Below are 20,834 nucleotides of genomic sequence, written 5' to 3'. Positions count from 1 at the left end.
ATAGCGTGTAATTATAACCCACTATAAATTCATTATATTTTAGCCTTCAAAACAAACCTCTGATCATTTTTTGGTGTCATCAACCTTGTTTTTAGATATTTTTTTTTCTAAGCTTGTATTCCAGTTCTAGCTCACTTTCTAATTATCGATTTTGTTGACATGATATAATTTGACTGTCATAAACTTTTATTATTAATCTCAAAATCTAAGATTCAATCTCCAACCCCTACATATTTTCAATATGGTTTTATTTCTTGCTCACCTTTTCGCTCTTGTCCTCTACACTTGATTTGTTTGGCATCTAAAGAATACTTCGTTTATTGCCAAATCGAATAATATTTTGTGTCAACTATTAGGTCAATCTATCATATAATCTAGTAGAATTGGTCATTTTGGTCTTAAAAATACTCACTTTAATAATTATTTTGATCTCATATGATAACTATCTTATTCTCTCTCTCTTTTTGAAATTTAAGTTTACCGTCACTACTTTTACTTTTAGTTTTCTTGCTTTATAACTTACTTTTTAAAATGTTTTAAGAAAACAATCAACATTTTGAAAACTAACCGAAAAAATTTGAAAATTTGAGTTTGTTTTTGAAAATTTTCATAGAATTTATATGTGTATTTAAATATGGTATGATACAAATCAAATAAAATTGTGTGAGAAACGAATAAGAAAAATAGAACTTGAAATTAGAAAGTGATGTGCACTAACAAATTCCAAAACTTCGATTCAATGAGTCAAGCATAAGGATTAAGTTATGGGTATGGATATTAAAAGTAGTCAACTCGATTAAATTCAAAACAATGTGTTAGGTTCGGTGGGCTTAGGCTTGAATCGAGTCTTGATCTTCACTTTTCAGCCTACATTATTGAGGGTAAAACTAGGAGTGACAATAAAATAACAAAATTTAAATTTTCATTTGTAAAAATAGCAAAATAAATGTCTACAAAAAATATATATACTAATTAGTAAATGATAAAACTACCCTAAAAACAACCAATTTAAGTATAAATAAAAATGCAAAGATACGCTGCTTTAAAAGCAACTTGAATACCATAAATACACTCTATATAAACATTATAGAACCTCAAATACACACTATCTAAACATTCTAAAAGCAAATAAATCACCCAATATGGTCTTCAACACTTATGTGTATGTGAGGGAAGTTGACGACCAGGCGCCAAGGGTTGTTAGAAACTTATGGATGTCCACATGGATGGACTTCTCCAAAGTGAGAAAAAACAAAGTTGATTATACCTATGAAATTGTTGTAGGCAAGTAAACATTTGAAGGAATTGCAATCTCAAGATGATGTGACTATTGGAAATGGGATTGCGTTTGACACCAAACTAGTTGATCATCTTAATTCCATGTGACTAGTTTGTCCATAGGATCTTGAAAACCAACTTTAAACACTATCAACACCAAAAGGTCATTGTTAAAAACTGTTGGAAGGTACCAATGAGTGAAAGAAACCAGGATCCATAAGCACTCTAATTCATTAATTCTGACACAAAAGAAAACATGCTTCCACATAAATAAATGGGTTTCATGATATACCTTTGAAGAACTTCCTTTAAGCTTTAAACCAGTTACAAATCTCCACTGAATCTTGTAGTAGACCACCCCAAGATCTTCCCTACTATCCTCTTGGTGCTCAAGATTGAGTAGTGAGACTCAAAATAAGTTGTAATTAGGGGAATTTGGAGAAACTCACAGCAGTAACCCAACAGAAAAGCAACCTTTTTCTCTCACGAATTTTTCTCAAAAATTTGTTTGGTTGCATTACCTTCACAACACTTCAATCTCTTCAATATATTGTAGACATTCATGCAAAGAGATTTGTTGCATGAGATGCAGTTCATGCTTGGAGTTAATGAAGATTTAAAGTGGGTTGTTGGTGAGCTAGTACATGAAGACAATGGAAAAAACATTTTTCCAACTTTGTGTTTTTCTTTTCTTTTTCAATTTTATCAAAATTGATTCATAATTTAATTTTATCTAATAAAATTGAAAATATTATTAATTTTAAAAAATTAATTTTCTTAATTAATTAATAACTAATTGTTTAAACAATTTAAATAATTATAATTAATTTAATATCAAATATTAAATTAATTTCTACACAATTCTATCTTCAAATATTTAAATAATATTTCCCCAAATTCATTTAATTATAATTTGAACACTTCAAATTGACTCGTCACACTATTCTAGAGCTAATCCATTTACGAGCTAATAGGGGACCTCGCGGACCTACAGATCATGGGCTCCAACGATCCGAGATTAATCGGCTAAACTCATTAGACTGATCTAACCCTCATTCGTTAACTAATGGGTGATTCCACTAAAGCCCATAGTGAACTCTCCTCAATGTAGATATATTATGTCCACTCGATATAATCATGATTTGTAAGTCATAATAACAACTGGGTCGAATCTCTATTTTACCCTAAAAATTACCTTTTGTTCCTTAAGTCCCACTGATCCCCTAATGAACTATTGATTTATGATCCAATCAACCAATCGAATCCCTCTTGGGCCAATGAGAGGGTGATGTCTCTTGTTTAAGACCCATAATCAATACTTGGAGGGAACAACCTCTCAACCTCTCAACTAACCTTAACTAGGTAAGAGTGAATTCCCTCTTGCACCCTATGTTTCCAGCTGTTCATCCAGTTTTATCACCAAAATAGTAAGCTTATTGAGCAGAAGCAGTTGGTCTACTCTTACTGTTTGCAAATCAAAGGATAATCCCGAATAAACACGAGTTCATAGTTAGCTCAGGATCAAGGTAAGTTACCTAGATCATCGCTTTGAAATAACTAATTGTTTTTCAAATAACTTATAATTATTTGAATAACTAATTGTTTTTCAAATAATTATAAGTTACCTAGATCATCGCTCAGGATTAAGTTACAAAATTAATTTTCTTAATTAATAACTAATTGTTTAAACAATTTAAACAATTATAATTAATTTAATATCAAATATTAAATTAATTTTTACACAATTCTATCTCCAAATATTTAAATAATATTTAAATATTATTTCTCCAAATTCATTTAATTATAATTTGAACACTTCAAATTGACTCGTCACACTATTCTAGAGCTAATCCATTTACGAACTAGTAGGGGACCTCGCGGACCTACAGATCATGGGCTCCAACGATCCGAGATTAATCGGCTAAACTCATTAGTAACCCCCATTCGTTAACTAATGGGTGATTCCACTAAAGCCCATAGTGAACTCTCCTCACTATAGATATATTATGTCCACTCGATATAACCATGATTAGTAAGTTAACCTTTCACAGGTTACTCATAATAACAGCTGGGTCGAATCTCTATTTTACCCTAAAAATTACCTTTTGTTCCTTAAGTCCCACTGATCCCCTGATGAACCATTGATTTATGATCCAATCAACCAATCGAATCTCTCTTGGGCCAATGAGAGGGTGATGCCTCTTGTTTAAGACCCAGAATCAATACTTGAAGGGAACAACCTCTCAACCTCTCGACTAACCTTAACTAGGTAGGAGTGAATTCCCTCTTGCACCCTATGTTTCTAGCTGTTCATCCAGTTTTATCACCAAAATGGTAAGCTTATTGAGCAGAAGCAGTTGGTCTACTCTCACTGTTTACAAATCAAAGGATAATCCCGAATAAACAAGAGTTCATAGTTAGCTCAAGATTAAGGTAAGTTACCTAGATTATCGTTTTGAAATAGTTAGTCTTAAACAGTAAACAACGTTATAAAGTGAAAGTAACTAGTTTCATGGTCCAATCTTGCACAAAACTCATTTACACAAGACACCCCCACTCCTCATGTCACAACATGCATGAATTGGGATCACTTCGTATGTAGTACTTTACAACTTTTTGTAATAACTAAAAAGTAGGCCGCATCCAATAGTGTTACCATAATAAGGTACCTAACCTTATTCATATACTATAATAATTTTGACTATTTATTCGAACCTGATCCACCTGTATGTCTCCATATAAAGTTCAAGTACTCATATAATAGTCAAAGGACTTTGGTTTGTTGGATTTCTTAAAAAAAATATATTCAATAACAACTTTATTGAATTTTCAGAATAAGTTATATTGTTTACAAACCACGAGTTTTAGGACATAAAATCCAACAAAAGCGATGTTGAAAGTAGAAACAAAAGTAGGGAACATATGTGTGAGCGACCAAGGTCGACGATCTGGCGAGGGTGGCCATCGAAAGTTAGCCAAGACGAAAGAATTCAAGAAATGGTTGCCAAACCAATGATCATATATATGAGATTGAGAAGGAGAGAGAAGTTAGTTAAACAAAATTAGATTTGAGAATAAAAAAATAAATTTGAATACAAATTGGAGAGAAAAATAGGAAGTTTTTGTGTATTGTGATTAATTCGAAAAGTAATTAGATAAAATCTAAATTCATATATAATTCAGGAAAAAAATCAAGAAGTGACCTTGTTTGTTATTATTTTTTTTAATCAATTAGGTCATAATTTGATAACTAGAACTTCAACAATTACACTGCATTCGTTGTAAAAGATTGCCATAGCAAAAATAACAAGATTGCAGAAGCGAATACTTACTTGTTTGTCAAAAAGACAGATTTTTGTTGAGATATTGATAACAAAGTATATATAAAAATTTTAAAATGATATAATAATATAATAAGATGATAAATGATACATATATGTGTGTGTGTGCGCGCACGCGTGTTTTGAAAAAACAGGAAATTTGAATGAAATATACACTTTATTTGATGATAATATTTATAAAATAAGGAACAAAACCACAGTCGCAATTAAATATGTTAACAAGAATTTAAAATATAAAAAATTAATAAGATCATGTAAAATTTGAAGATTTACTATAAATTAAAATTAAAATGAAGATATAGAAAGTCGAGATTGATTTATTTTGAATGAATTCAAAAAGTGGTTACACAAATCAAATCAGATAAAAAGCTGCCAATTCAAATTTTAAACTTGATAAAAAATGCACCACTTTTTAATCCTGTTCGTTTGGAAATTGAAGTGACACTTACCTATTTACACTATATTTATATTCATAATTGATACACGCTATAGCAATTGCACTGCATTCAATATAATTGGTCGACCATATTAGGGGTAGATTCGGTATTATAAAAGTCGACCTCACGTGAATGACACACGATTTGTGAAAACCTTATTATTTCTTGATTTTGCCATAAGTCCAAATGAACCACCAAATTTTGCTATTTTCTCCAATTTTTCTAAAAAATAATGTGTGTAAGCCTAATTAAAAAAAAAAACAAAAAAACAAAAAACAAAACCAAATAGTTGTCAAACAACCTTAAACTTAATGATTTATGCATGATAGGTAATTGACCTTCAATATGTTTCTATTTTGTTCCTATACTTAAAAGGTATATAACAAAGTTCTGAACCTCTCAATGCATCCATCTTTATAAGTATGTAAACTTATTTAAAAACCATTCTAACTAAATGAACAAATAGAATTGATATATAATAATTTTCGATAGTAATTTTAACAAAGGGTCTAAATTAGTTAACTCATAAAAAATTTTGAGTTTAATTGAATCAATTGAGGGATTTATAATTGTCTAAAAAAAAATGATAGATTTACAAAGTTAACTGTTTAAATTGATACAAGTTTTAGTTTATATTTTAAATTGATATAACACTAAAATCTATGGTTATAAACTAATTTTTTTAAAAAAAATTTAAAAAAACATAAAATTGGAAATTATATAATAATAATAACGACATATTGATTTTACACAGTTAGGATTTATTGAAATAGTTACCAAAAATATATCACTTTATATTTAATTGGCTATATCCATTTAATTAATAATTAGATTTTGCTTCATACTATCACCAGTAATCCGTTGTAGTCTAGTTGGTTAGGATATTCGGCTCTCACCCGAAAGACCCGGGTTCAAGTCCCGGCAACGGAACTTTATTTTTGTTTTTTGTTTTTTGTTTTTTATTTTGTCATTTTCGATATATCTAACTTTCCCCCCTCAATTTAATCGTTTAAGTTTGAAAATGTACTAAAAGTATTTGAAATATTTCTATAGAAAATAATTTATTTTCATTTTGTAATTCTTTTATATTTTGAACAAAAACTTATTTTATTTTTATAATTTTTTTATTAATTAAATTGCATAAAAACACTCACTTTATGGAAAATTCCAATAAAATTCTAATTTAATCCTTGAACATTGAAAATGTTATTAAAAAATGATTGGGTAGTTTCTATGTTGAAATGATGGATGAAAATAAACATTAATGTATAGAGTTTGAAATATTATTTATAATATCATTCAAGTCCATTGACTGCGTAAAATTTGAATTGTCCTATCAAATTTATTCATTTATAAAGGTGAGAAATTCCTTTTTTTCGGACAAATATGTGGGAGGATTGAATATCTAAACTCGAGGTTGATAGTACAAGTATCATGTCAATTGTATCAAGTACCATACCAATTGAGTTATACTAATTTTAATGATAAGAAATTCTATTAAATCTCAGTAAGATTTTCCTGAACGTAGACTAAATTGTTATTATTATCAACTAGAGTTAAAAAAAACTAAGGCCCATTTGGTTTTTGGATTTTATTTTTGAAAATTAAGCTTAAAGATACTAACTCCACCTTCAAATTTCTTCCCCTCTTATCTACTATTTACTAATGGTTTAAAAAACCAAGTCAAACTTTGAAAACTAAAAAAAAATTAGCTTTTAAAAACTTATGTTTGCTTTTGGAATTTGGCTAAGAATTCAACAATTGTACTTAAGAAAAATGCAAATCATTATAAAAAAATGAGAAAAAAATATGTTTAATTTTAAAAAACAAAAAATAAGTATGAAATAGTTATCAAATCAGACTTAAATTGTTAGTAAAAAGGGAGAAAGAAGAGAGAGAGAGGAGGAAAAAAAAAAGAAGCTCATAACAAATTTATCTTTAAACCTTTATTTTATAACGGAGAAAAATTAAATTTTATCCCTAAATTTGTCACCTCATAGCAAATTTCATCACAAACTTTTGATGTAATCAAATTGGTTTGCCCTTAGAAGCATGTTGCAATTAGTTTTCTATGTCTAATTTTCATGAACTCATCCATGAATATTACTGGTTACATTATAAAAAATAATCCCGAATTATGGACTCGGCTTTAATAATATTTTGAAATTTGAAAAAGTTCCATTTTAACCATTGAAGTTAGTTTGTTTTAAAAAAATCCCTATAGATTTTTAAATTATCGGCACAAATGTTATGTATACATATGTGAACAAATCTTTACATATACATGAAAAATAACAAAGATATGACATTTGTAAACAATATATGTTGTCATGCATTTTCCTCATTTCAACCTCATGTCTCAATTTTTTGTTTTTGTTTTGTTTTATTTTTACTTATGATTTTTTATCATAACCTTAATCTTTAACTAACTCATCTCCAATTTGTTATGTTAAATTTATAGGCAAAGAATTTGTATATATTTGAATTTTATTCACATAAGCAACATATAAATAGAAACATACACTTTTTTGTATTTTTTCATAAATTTAACAACAAAAGTCATTTTAGTGATCGCTTGGAAAATAATTTTAATGATTATAATGAAACATTTCAGAGTAACTCATAGTTATGAAATATTTTCTATAATTTAATCTTTAATTAAAAAAAATTAAATCATCAATTCTAAAAAAATCAAGTTTTGTACAAAAATTAAGTTGTATCGGTTTGCGTATTAGCTATGGATTAAGTTCGGCAAAAAATTTGCAAAATTCAGCGACAATATATATATATATATATATATATATATATATATTTAAAATCTTAATTCTTACCAATATATAAAAATACACATAAGTTACAATCCATACTAGAAAAAAAGAAAAAGAAGATGACATACTATATATTTTCTAATCATTTACAAAAAAAAAAAAAAAAAAAAAAAAACTATATATATATATATATAAAGCATCGATATTTTCACTATATCATAAGAAAATCTACAAAACATGATAATTAAGCGATAAAATATCATTAATAGTTTTTTCTTTTTTTGAGAGAGACCTCACAATATGAGGTTAAGGCACAAGCAAACCAGAAAAATAATATAATAAAACATCAAGCAACCTATCCAAAAAGAAACAAAACTACACACAATTTAAAAAAAATATATTCAAAGGAGAAAATGCCACCTGATTCTTCCACAGTAAAAGCCTCTGACCTCTTAGAGCAACTTATAGAAATCTCACTTAAAATATCTAGACTAATTACTTAAGAAGGACTTAAAGGGGCACTAGGAACATGTTTATCACGTTCGCGCCAAACATGATAAATAACAACACACCAAGCAACTCTCAGCTGATTCCCTTTACTAAAATAACAAATTCAATCAAGCTCCGCATTCCAATACGATATCCTATGGGAACACTAACCCGCAAAAGTATATCCTAATACGATATCCAATGGGAACACCAATCTCACAAAAGTATGTCCACCCCATAGCCTTTCTTAAAGAACACTCAAAGAATAAATTATTCCTAGACTCCGCTCCAACACTACATAGATCACTGTTACTAGGGGATATCAGTAGGGTTGGCAACAGGGCTGGGGTGGGTGGGGGAGGGTCCCCCGTCCCCGGCCCCGTGGGGGAAACTCCCCCCATCCCCGCCTTCATCTTTTGAAGGCATGGACGGGGGCGGGAATTCCTCGTCGGGGAAACGGGTCCCTGCGGGCCCCATTCCCCTACTAATTCCCCACGGGGAATCCCCTATTAGATCCCCGCGGTCCTCATTATTTTCTTTTAATTTTTTAAGTTTAGGTTTGACTTTTGGGCTTAAATTTAGAATTTATATATTCAATATTGGGCTTACAACACTAGTTTATAGTATACATTATAAATATACATATAAATAAGTTATTTTATATATTATAAATATATATTTATAAAATATTAAAAATATAACTATATAAAATTGGGGTCGGGGTTAGGGCGAGGATACCATCCCCGTCCCCGCCCCGTCCTCGAACGGAACCTTGAAAAACTTCCCCGATTTGACCCCATTTTCGGTCAAACCGGGGATTCCCCGTCCCGATCGGGACGGGACCCCGCGGGGACCCGACCTCGCGGAGAATTTTGCCAACCCTAGATATCAGAACACTACAATCTAACACAATTACGAGTTTGTAACCGATTCCAAATACTAAAGGAGGTTAGCCCAAGGTACCACAAGATGCTTAGGCCGTAATGACTCTCAAATATCCTTCGAAATCAACATGTTTACTTGTTTAAAAAACATAAAATTATTATTTACTAATTTAAATTAATTTTTTATTTTTATACTTTTTTTTTTTACATAAATCCATCAAAATCAACGTTTTATCAATATTTTCTTCAAAAATTTCTTAAAATTAAGAGTTCCATATTTTCGTGCACATCCACATTTTAAACTTGGATCAAAAGACGTTAAAATTTTACCACGTTCAAACTTTTTTCCTTTTTTTCCTCTTTGTTGTGTTCGTCTTGGTCTCTCTCTAAAGAGATGTGCTGTTCATTTTGATGAACCTTCAGCATCTGCCATGATCGACCATATAGAAGCTTTAAACTAAGCTCGGTAAATGGTACTATCCACTTACCGTTTCAACTATGACAAATGATCATCAATCTTAGAAACTCAAGGGCATACGCCCAGTTTCCCCCATCTTTATTCCGCCATTTTGTTTCAATCGAATCTCATTTCCAGAACCTTCATGTTGATTCCAATCAAGAATCGTCTTCCATCGCTTCTTCCATCCACCCGCCACGAAGAACCCATTTGGTTTCCCCCAATAACATGATCCCCCAACTTCATGTTGACACTACTTCTGATGTTGTTTCGTTTAATAAAACAATCGCCAGCTTTGTAAGATCTGGGCATTTAGAGTCTGCCCGTAAGATGTTTGACAAAATGCCTGTTAGAACCACAGTTACTTGGAATTCAATGCTTTCGGGATATACGAAGGTGGCTGGGAAAATGAAGGAAGCCCACGAACTGTTTGATAAAATTCCTGAACCAGATTCTGTATCTTATAACATTATGTTGGTTTGTTATTTGAGAAATTGTGGTGTTGAGGCTGCTTTGACTTTCTTTAACAGAATGCCTATCAAGGATATTGCCTCTTGGAATACATTGATATCTGGGTTTGCTCAGAATGGGCAAATGCGAGAAGCGTTCGATTTGTTTTCGGTAATGCCGGAGAAGAATGGTGTCTCGTGGAGTGCTATGATTTCTGGATATGTGGAACATGGAGATTTGGAGGCAGCTGAGAAGCTGTATAAGAATGCGCTTATGAAGAGTGTGGTTGTAGAAACTGCAATGCTGACCGGGTACATGAAGTTTGGGAAGGTGGAGTTAGCTGAAAGGATATTTCATAGGATGGTCACGAGGAATTTGGTCACATGGAACTCTATGATAGCAGGTTATGTTGAGAATTGTCGCGCAGAGGATGGTCTCAAACTTTTCAAGGCAATGATTGAATCTCGGGTAAGACCGAATCCTTCGAGTTTGAGCAGTGTTCTTCTTGGATGTAGCAACTTGTCTGCTTTGCCTATGGGAAGGCAAATACATCAATTAGTGAGTAAATCTCCGCTATCCAAAGATACAACTGCCTGTACTTCATTGATTAGCATGTACTGTAAGTGTGGAGATCTGGATAGTGCCTGGAAATTGTTTCTGGAGATGCCGCAAAAGGATGTGATTACATGGAATGCCATGATTTCAGGTTATGCTCAACACGGTGCAGGTCAAAAAGCTCTTCATTTATTTGACAAGATGAGAAATGGTGCAATGAAACCAGATTGGATCACATTTGTTGCGGTCATATTGGCCTGTAACCACGCCGGATTTGTTGATCTCGGGGTTCGATATTTCAAGTCTATGAAGGAGTTTGGAATCGAAGCAAAACCAGACCACTACACATGTGTTGTTGACCTTCTCGGTCGAGCTGGTCGGTTAAAAGAAGCTGTAGGTTTGATCAATGAGATGCCATTCAAGCCTCATGCTGCAATCTTTGGAACCCTCTTGGGCGCTTGTAGAATCCACAAAAACTTGGAACTGGCAGAATTTGCAGCCAGGAACTTGTTAGACCTCGATCCCACGAGTGCAACCGGATACGTTCAGCTTGCGAATATCTACGCAGTGACAAACAAATGGGATCAAGTGGCTAAAGTGAGGAAGATGATGAAAGAACACAATGTAGTTAAAATACCAGGTTACAGTTGGATTGAGATAAAGAGTGTAACTCATGAATTCAGATCAGGTGATAGAGTTCATCCAGAACTGACTTCCATACACAAGAAACTAAATGAGTTAGATGCGAAAATGAAGCTGGCAGGGTATGCTCCAGACCTTGAATTTGCACTCCATGATGTAGAAGAAGAGCATAAAGAGAAGCTACTGCTGTTTCATAGTGAGAAACTGGCAATTGCTTTTGGATTGATAAAAATGGCACCCGGGACGCCGATTCGAGTTTTCAAAAACTTGAGAGTCTGTGGGGATTGTCACAGAGCAATCAAGTTCATATCAGCCATTGAGAAAAGGGAGATTATTGTGAGAGATACTACGAGGTTTCATCATTTTAGAAATGGATTTTGCTCATGTGGTGATTACTGGTAAGTTATTGAATTTTTTGAACCATTGCACATTGAGGATGATGATGATGTTACAAGGGCTGACCAAATTATAGCAGTTATATTGTCTCAAAAAATGAACAAGATTCTTGCTTTTTTTTTCTTTTTTTTTTTTTTTTTTTTTTTTTTTTTTTTTTTTTTATATAAATTTTTAAGGCAGTGATTTCTGTTTCTTTTTTAGCCTGGTTTGTCAGTAGTCAATTGCTTGATTATATTTTATGTTTTTAATTTCATTGCATCAAAATGGATTCAGCTAAAATTATTTGGAGCGAAAATCCTCGCGACTTACATCAAAACATAAAACCTTTGATATATGGGCACGTTTACCCAATCCGTAATGAAAATTGGTGTCGTCGTAATCAGCTACGATCGCAAACGTAATTGAATTATTTTTTTTATCATGTTTACTTATTTGTCACAATCATTGTTACCGTTTAGGGTCATTCAAAAACAGTAAATGTGATAGTAATTGTGACAAATTCATAATTTTCATGCTGTAACAGTAATAGTAACGGTAATCGTAATGATAACGTCGACGTAATTTTCAAACATGGTTAAATTGAGTATCATCTGCTCGTTAATCAATTTGTATTTTTTATTACCGATTTGGAAGTGGACATGGATATCAGTACGGGTACGGAACACAAGTAAACAACATTAAATGTAATCAAATAAGACTGACTTTTCCGATTATCATTGATTTTTTATGTTTTTCTTAGGCTCATGAAGTTTTTTTTGGGAGATTACAATTTAAAATTGAATGAGTATAACGTATTGACAAGAATGTTAGGCCATAAAAAAGCTATTTTGAATGAGAAATTTTGGACCAATCACAAGTTGTCACGACATTTATTAAATTAATGACGAAATTTTAAATCATTAAATTTGGGTCCAATTAGAAATTGACATATGTCCGAATCGAAGTTGAAGATAAATTTTGATGACGCCACGTGGTTTTATCACTCATTCAGGTCAAAATCCAACTAAGCTAAAAAAAATAGGTTGAATTTGACATTTCTAAATCAAACCCATGGGCTAACCAGGCCCAAGCCCATGAAGCCCATAAGAGAGCCTATAAATACAAGCATGAAGTACAAGCAAGATCTTCAAGTCAAGCACATCCACCCAACCGAGAGAATCAAAAGGTCGATGATCATCCAAGAAGATCAACAAGGTTGATGGTTGATCATCCAAGAAGATCAAGTCGAAACTCAACAAGCCCCCAACTTAAAGACTATAGTCGATCCTCCAAGGAGATCAACAAGCCCTCAACTTAAAGACTATAGTTTATTTTGGAGATTGTACTCACTTTTCACAAAATTAATATAAATACAAAGTTCAAATTCCACGAAATAAATTTCTCTTGAAATCTCGTGCGAACAGCTATCATATCCATTTAAGTTGGGTCATTGGGATTCGTATATCGTAAATTTATTCTTTCTTTCTTTCTTTGTTAAATTAGAGGAATTTAATATATAAAATATTATATATTGAATAATATTGTAAAATAATATATTTTTAAAATTGGAATTCACCGTCCAAATTTGATATTATTACTAAACACATTCGAAAACACTCGAAATATAAAATATTATCGATTATTCGGAATCATTTGTTTTGTTGGTTTATAGATTTCTAGCCAAACGCAACATTAACTTTTAGGTTTGTTTTATTAGATCGAACTTTTGAAAAAATGTTTGCCCAATAACCTCCCTAAAGAACATATTGCATCGCTTGCTTCAAATTTATAACATATAAACTCATATATTAGGTAAAATTATGGGTAAATTGGTTTCCGCTTATAAAAATGGGTGTAATTATAATATGATTCAATTAATGAATCAATTGCAATGGACTTCAATCACATAATTGTATTGATTTTGATCATCTTTACCTAAAATCATGAATGTGTCATATTTACTGTTATAGTTATCGTTTGACCCCAACAATAAAGATAACGATAACTTGAGCACCTTTCACTTGAGCACCTTTCGTTCCTTAATTAGATTGTGTGTTTTGATTACAGATTTGAAGATAGACCCCACAATTCATTACAAAACACAGGTAAATAACAACACATGTAATCAAATGCACTCCACTTGTTAAATTACATTGATGGGTCATGTTTCACCTTAGATAAAGGTGGCGTAAACCTAGAAAATATATTCTAAAAAATAAATAAATAAAAACAAATTATAAAATAAAACCTGACAACATTTGATACCGACATACTTGATACTAGATTATAAATTGTTATTCTATATTGAAGCATCTCCAACCATTTAACTCCCGAGTACACGATTTCCCAATAGGGGTGTTTGTGGATTGGTTTGGATTGAGTTGAAACACTTTTTAGACATAACCAATTGTTCGGATTGTAAATTTTTTCAACCTAGATAAGCCTCATTAAATAATGAATCCAACCCAACCCAACCCTGAAAATGTTGGGTTGGTTCGGGTTACTCGGATAATTATTTAAAATATTGTTTTAAAAATAAGCAACATGTTAAAATGTAAAAGAATTTGGTTAATTATTTTCACGTATTGAAATAAGATTAACAAATTAGTTTTAATTATATTACAAAAAATTTATTTCCATAGTGTGAAAAAACTATTTTAAATTCTTGGTGGATAATAAATAATCTAAAAAAAATCATGAAATTAAGTGAAATTAAAATAAATAAATAAATATATATAATTGGATTGGAAGTAAAAGAAAACATACTTTTTATTATTAATAATGAGTACAAGTTGGTTCGGGTTATTTTTTGTGAATCCATAAACCAATCCAACACATAAAATTTTCATTTAATTGAAAACAAACCAACCCAAATGAATTAATAGTACAACCCAATCCGAACGTTTTGGGTTCTCCATATTTCTTCTCCATTTCTATTTTGTTGAAGAAATTTGATTTGTTGGATAACCATTTGGAACTTTGAAAATTAGTTTATAAATTATATTCTAATAATGTTTCACGAAAATCTATATAGACATATATATAGTTTTTAAAAATTTGTTTTTATTTTTAATAAAAATGATAAGAAAGCAAACAAAAATTTTAAAAAATAAAATAATTATTAAATGAGACCTAAATATTTATTAATTATAGTTCTCATCGCTAAATTTCAAAACCGTAGTATTCGTTCTCAACTTATGTAGATTGCCTAGAGCATAAACTAAAATATTCTGGAGCCGTAACATACAAATATCCCTTCTAAAGTTCTAAAGTAGCTATTGATACGATTAACGAATACATATTGATTATTGTATTAGGTTAGTTTCTGAAGGTTAATTATCTATTAAATAAAACCATAGAAGAACTACAATCATATATTAAAGGAAAGACTAAGACCATTTAAATTGACCTAGGAAAAAAATATTGTTCAAAAAATTCATTTTTATTTAAACATTTTTGATAAAAATTGATTAAAATACACTCAAAAGCTATTTTGAGTGGTTACCAAACCCTCTAATTTCTTTCAAAATGACTTATTTTTTTAAATTAAATACTTCAAAATGTAATCTAAACACCCTTAAATTACAAAATTAAAATTATTAAAAAAACCCTTGAAGTTCACCACTTGTTTAAAAAATACTCTAATCCTATCAAAAGTTGCAATTTTACTCTTGACCTTTCATAAAAGTTCAGGAGCTACTCTTAATATAAAAACGACGGTGACTAGAATTAAGCTAGAAAGTATAACACTCGTACACATTGACTTCTTGTTCAACATCCCAACAATTTTTCTACTCCAAGATTAGCTTTGAAACACTGATGAAGAGTAAAGAATAATATTGTAACTTTGAATAATTGAAGTATCTTTTGAATGAAAAGTTAGGCCAAATTTAGCCTTAAAAAAGTTGAAATAGCAACTTTCTACTCCAACATTAATTCAACTATCACTTTGTCTAATTAGACCCTATCAAAAGTCATGGAAATGATTTAGTCCAACAAATCTGCATTATAGAATGAAAATTACATGGGTGCGTCCTGAATTGTACCCATCTTTTTACAACCTACTTAAAAGTCAACAATCACAATTTGTCATGTGACAAACTTTTTCCTTAAAAAAAAAATAGATCTCTTTCCCTTGAAAGGCATAGAGGCTATACCCCACGTATAACATTAAAATTAGGTAATGTTTAGATCTTGATGAATTCCACCAGGCGGAATGACATGAAGGAATTGGAAGATAAAAGAGCAAATAGTGCTATTCACCAAATAATATTTTTTTCCTAATTTGTACAGATGGTTTTTTTTCCTTCGTGTTATCAGAATCAAATACATGGAAAAGAATGGGAATTTTAAACAAAGTGCTGACCAACAAAGTGAATGGTGGAGAGAAGGACACAAAACAAAACAAAGCTTTAGAAGAAAAGAGTTTTACATGTGAAGGACCAATCAGACCATACCAGTACAGTGCTAATCATAGAGATCTAAGATGAGCAACAACCAGACTTTTGGTTCACAGGCTGTCCTCGAATTTGCACAGTTGGCGGCCGCGCATTGTTCATCGGTTGAGTTGCCATCCTGCAAAATAATCCCATTTCACAGGTCAGAGAACATACCAGGCACCAGCTTTCCAGGTTGTTTACTTCGAGACAAAAGTCAGATATTTTGTCACGTAATAATGTTAAAGATACCGAATTGATATCTGTATTGTCCCCTTATAACCGTTCAATAAAGGTTCGAGATATAGTTTGTGATTCTCTCAAACCTCCAACGTTTTGGCCAGCCACATTGTTCTAGCTTCCAATAATTTCTCCCTATTTACACACCTCAACATATTCCTCAGACAAGGTTCCCTAAAAAAACGTATGGGATGCTTGAGTTTGAGATTGAAAGGCTTCGGATAATACGAGTTGGATTATCAAAACTTAAGTTTGTGTAATCTATGTTTGATTTGTAGTTTTCATGATTTGAAAAAGATGCAGGTTTTTTAGAAATCCATCCCACGAACCACACATCCGCGTGTCTATTGAACATTTGGACCACATATTAGAATGGTGGGAATCCTTATTATTAGGATTCTTAAATCACCAATTGACCCAAAAGCTTAAACTTATGTGTAAAGGCAAATTTAATAATATATCATCTACCACTCTCCCTCACTGGTGGGCTTGAAATATGCAGAAGACTCAATGAATGGAAATCAACATTGCAGGGATTTGAACATAGGACCTAGACCATCTGCTCTGATACCATCTTAAATTACACTAATTGACCCAAAAGCTTAATCTTATGAGTGAAGATAAATTTAATATTATATCATCCAAGAAGTCCAAAGTAAACTTACCTATTCTTGATTTCAGCAGCCATGGCCATGAAAGCCTGTTCAACGTTCATGGCACTTTTAGCACTTGTTTCCATAAAGGGAATCCCAATTTCATCCGCAAACGCCTAGAAAAGAAAACATAAAGTCTCACTTCGCTAAGCCTTTTTCAGGGCCAAAAGGCAAAAAACTTCATGTAAAGAATGAATCCGAAAGAAAATGATGATACCTTTGCTGTCTCATAGGACACGACTTTGTTCGCCGTCAGGTCAGACTTGTTGCCCACAAGAAGCTTATTCACGTTTTCACTTGCATAACGATCAATTTCATTTAACCACTGCTTGACATTATTGAAACTGTCTTGGTCTGTGACATCATAAACAACCTGCCAAGAGTCAACAAGATTCAGAATAATTATCATGCACAACTAACCCCGAGATCAAGTTTTATACACACAAGGAGGTTTAGAAAGTATGTGGCTCTTACAATAATGCCATGAGCACCGCGGTAGTAGCTGCTCGTTATTGTTCTAAAACGTTCTTGGCCAGCAGTATCCCACTGCACATTGTAAGCAAAAGTTTGTCAAGTCTTCTTTCCAACAGTATAATAACAGGCAGAATTTGGAGGATGGATTCCATAAGTAGAAATTTCAGGATAGACTTTTCTTAAGACCAAGTTAGTGTCCTACTTCAGTGTATGTTTACTCTCCGCTGGATGGTAAACAGAGATGAGGTAAATTTATCAATAAAAAAAAACCGAAGGTGTCCTTTCAGGGACAAGAGAATTTGTCAAGTTTGACCTAGATGATTACATCTAGAACAATATCATCCTCTATCTTAGAAATGTTTTACGAACTTGTTCTTTCTTAGGGTTTAACCAAGGTGTTATTAGGAAGAGGACACCATCACGTCTCAAAGGTAAAGTAAATAGTTGGTTACTTCCATACAAATTTATAAAATAAAAGAGTACAAAGGCATTAATGTGCTGTCAACTAAAAGCATAAAGAAAACTACACATGCGGCATGCGGCTTTCATAATTACTTCAAACGAAAGTCTATTTTGTTAATACATAAAATAAACGCTTCATATCAGCCACCTTTACTGGAAGACACGTGGTTAAGACCTCTAATCCTAAACATACGGTAATAAAATGTTTATTTCATATGGTCAACGCCAATATTTAGACAAAAGATACTACCTACATAATAAGCCAACTAGGAGAATCGGAGATATTAAACTTACTATTTGGAGCTTTATAGTCTTCCCATCGAGCTCCACTGTGCGGATTTTCTAAAAGAAAGAAAACACAATATGTATTAGAACAACGGATTTCTTTAAAGCAATCCTCGTAAATACCAGAAGAGTGGGAAATCAAAACTTACAAAGTCAACCCCGATGGTGCTAATGTAGCTATCCAGATATGAATCGTCCTGTTGAGCAAGAAAATAGAAAATGAAAAGTAATTCCTACAATAAATCCAATAATCTACGTACAGCATTAGATACCAATGAATATCAGCACCTAATAACATTCACGTGCTGTTTAGCAACAAATTCCACACACACACACAAAACTGCATAAGGCTACAGCACACATAAGGTAGTAATTCTTGGTACAACTACAAGTATGCAACAATATAGAGTTCACACCCAAACCACCTGACATGTGATAGAAGTTGGAAACTGGAGATAGTGAATCAAAATTAGCTATTGAAATTAATTAATACTTGTGAATTTGACAGCATAGTTCAGAGCCAGAGAAGAAAAAAAAAAAACTGTGAATCACAAACAGAAAGTTGTAGAATCGTTGAGCACTTACTGCAAACCTCAGAAGGAGACATGATTTTCCAACACCAGAATCTCCAATAAGCAGGAGCTTAAACAAATAATCACTGCAGGAAAGAAATAAATATCGCTTAGAGCTGGAGAAATATATGAAGTGCAATTATAGATAACGTTATTGAAATATTGTACAGCATTCTCATAAATAATCTAAAACATATCTTAAGCAAATATATTGATTGAAAAATTGAAACAAGAACGATGCAGATGATGCCCACTAAATATTTAAATGTAAAATTTCTTAATGAAATAGAACATCGACATGAACCAAAACACTTTGTATATACAACAAGCAATCATATTCTACCATCTATCCTTCTCTATGAAAACTCAGCCTAGCAGATCAACCTGTTATAATTTTTTCTATTTTCAAACAAATTATTCATTGTTTTCCCATCTTTGACGCCAAGGACCAACTGACGCCAAAGAGCGTACAGCGCAAGACTTTATTCCATACCAACCAAACAAAATAGCCGCTAGTTATAGAAAGTAAAACAGGTACAGAACATAAATAAGTTTTGACCTGTATTAATTTCGGCAAAATTTACAAGACAAGACACCTAACTAAACTATTCCAAAAACTATGGAATTACATCTCTTTATATATTTTTTGAGGAAAATTTGTTCGACGATGAAATGTTGCTTTAACATAAGGATCGAGAACTCATTGTTTATCAGCAAACGCTGTCAAAGAATCAGACGCAATTTAGCACCGATGACCGAAATTGATCGAATCGCGTGGATCTGATTCCAATCACAAGGATCTATACCGAAAAATCGCCACAAGAGCCCGACGAATCATATATACTCAGGCTTACCAGATTATTAAAAGAAAATTTAAGAAGAAGAAGGCGAAATTAAGATTAAGCAACCACGTACCAGATCTAGGATAATTCTAAACAAAAATAACAAAAAAAAAAAAAAAAAACACGCAAGTTCCGAGAAGTGTATTGAAATTAATTTAAAAACGAACAATGATTAGAGGCAAAGAATTCGCGCTTACTATTCAGGCGTCATGGCGGATAAGCGGTGGAGATCGATGGACTCACAGAGAATTCCTCACGGTGCTGGAGAGACGTAAATTTTGCCGGCGAGTTTCGATCGGAATGCGGAGGAATTCGCCGGAGAAAACGGAATTGTTGAATGAAGGTAAGAGGAAAAGAAGGAGAAGAATGATTTGTATTTGCGTTTTCTGAAGAACCTAGAAATCTGCACGGCAATAAATTTGAAAAATGGGAGTTCCGTAATGACGTAGGACAGCCTTTTGCATGTTGCCACGTGTTATTATGTGATTTACGATTTTAGACATTTCAAAGTATTAATTACCATTTAATGATAGGGACGCTAAATTCAAGTATATAAATATGATACAAACTTTTTTTTTTTTTTTTTTTTTGATGAAAGTACAATCTTGTCCCATCTTTTGAAATTTGATAAATTTTGATCGTTTAGTCCAACTACGGTTCGCAACGGGGCGGGACGGGATCGGGACCAGGGATATACTCCCGATTCCCTTTCCCGTGAGGATTTATAAACCACGTCTCCATTTCATTCCCCTTTTTGGGAGTTAGGATCGGGGTCGAAAAATCCCTTTTCGAGAATTGGGTCCCATGAGAAAAAAAATTCTTGTTTATATTTTTATTTTTAATTAATTAATATTTAAAATCAATTAAATTTTGGTATTTATATTCCAATTTTAAATATTTAGTATAACAAAATAATATTATTATTGTTTTATTATTTAAATTAATAATTAAAACATTTTATATTTAATAAAAATAAATTTAAGAAAATTAAAAAAAGTTAAAAGAATATAACAGTAGCTCTATATATATATATTATTAAAAATTATTAAAAAAATATTCCGGATGGGGACCCATTTTTTATCCCCAATTTGATCCCATCTTCGGTCAAATCGGGGCGGGGTGAGAACCTGACCCTGTAGAGATTCAACCCTAGTTCCAACTATTAGTTTATAGTTGATTTTTCTAAAACATTTT

The 20,834-nt window shown here is 31.9% G+C and overlaps 2 protein-coding genes and 1 non-coding gene across 3 annotated transcripts; 2 read left to right on the top strand and 1 right to left on the bottom strand.

Annotated features, from left to right (window-relative positions):
* Positions 1-5,913: 5,913 nt before the first annotated feature.
* TRNAE-CUC (transfer RNA glutamic acid (anticodon CUC)) lies at positions 5,914-5,986 on the top strand. The gene has a single exon. It is a non-coding gene; the product is annotated as a tRNA-Glu (tRNA).
* Positions 5,987-9,493: 3,507 nt separating this feature from the next.
* Positions 9,494-11,976, top strand: LOC120090106 (Tetratricopeptide repeat (TPR)-like superfamily protein). The gene has a single exon (XM_039047619.2). It carries the CDS (start codon positions 9,703-9,705, stop codon positions 11,701-11,703), a length of 2,001 nt encoding a protein of 666 aa, XP_038903547.1. The 5' UTR covers positions 9,494-9,702; the 3' UTR covers positions 11,704-11,976.
* Positions 11,977-15,906: 3,930 nt separating this feature from the next.
* LOC120089762 (GTP-binding protein YPTM2-like) lies at positions 15,907-20,071 on the bottom strand. The gene is made up of 8 exons (XM_039047151.2): positions 19,838-20,071; positions 18,812-18,884; positions 18,376-18,423; positions 18,236-18,283; positions 17,480-17,551; positions 17,223-17,378; positions 17,018-17,121; positions 15,907-16,251 (listed from the first exon to the last, which is right to left on the bottom strand). Exons 1-8 carry the CDS (start codon positions 19,849-19,851, stop codon positions 16,158-16,160), a joined length of 609 nt encoding a protein of 202 aa, XP_038903079.1. The 5' UTR covers positions 19,852-20,071; the 3' UTR covers positions 15,907-16,157.
* Positions 20,072-20,834: the final 763 nt, after the last annotated feature.

Source organism: Benincasa hispida, chromosome 11, assembly GCF_027475165.1.
Source record: "Benincasa hispida cultivar pf3 chromosome 11, pf3_genome.v1.1, whole genome shotgun sequence".
NCBI classification, from domain to species: domain Eukaryota; kingdom Viridiplantae; phylum Streptophyta; class Magnoliopsida; order Cucurbitales; family Cucurbitaceae; genus Benincasa; species Benincasa hispida.
The sequence above is the reverse complement of the archived record's forward strand: the minus strand, read 5'-3'. Positions and strand labels throughout refer to the sequence as shown.

Excerpts from the sequence above, each read along its gene's own strand:
- LOC120089762 (XM_039047151.2), bottom strand. Across the intron at positions 17,122-17,222 it reads TGTCCTATGAGACAGCAAAG|GCGTTTGCGGATGAAATTGG; the intron begins GTATCATCATTT and ends TTTCTTTTCTAG. Across the intron at positions 16,252-17,017 it reads GCTGCTGAAATCAAGAATAG|GATGGCAACTCAACCGATGA; the intron begins GTAAGTTTACTT and ends ATTATTTTGCAG.
- LOC120090106 (XM_039047619.2), top strand. The coding sequence starts at position 9,703 with ATGATCATCAATCTTAGAAACTCAAGGGCATACGCCCAGTTTCCCCCA.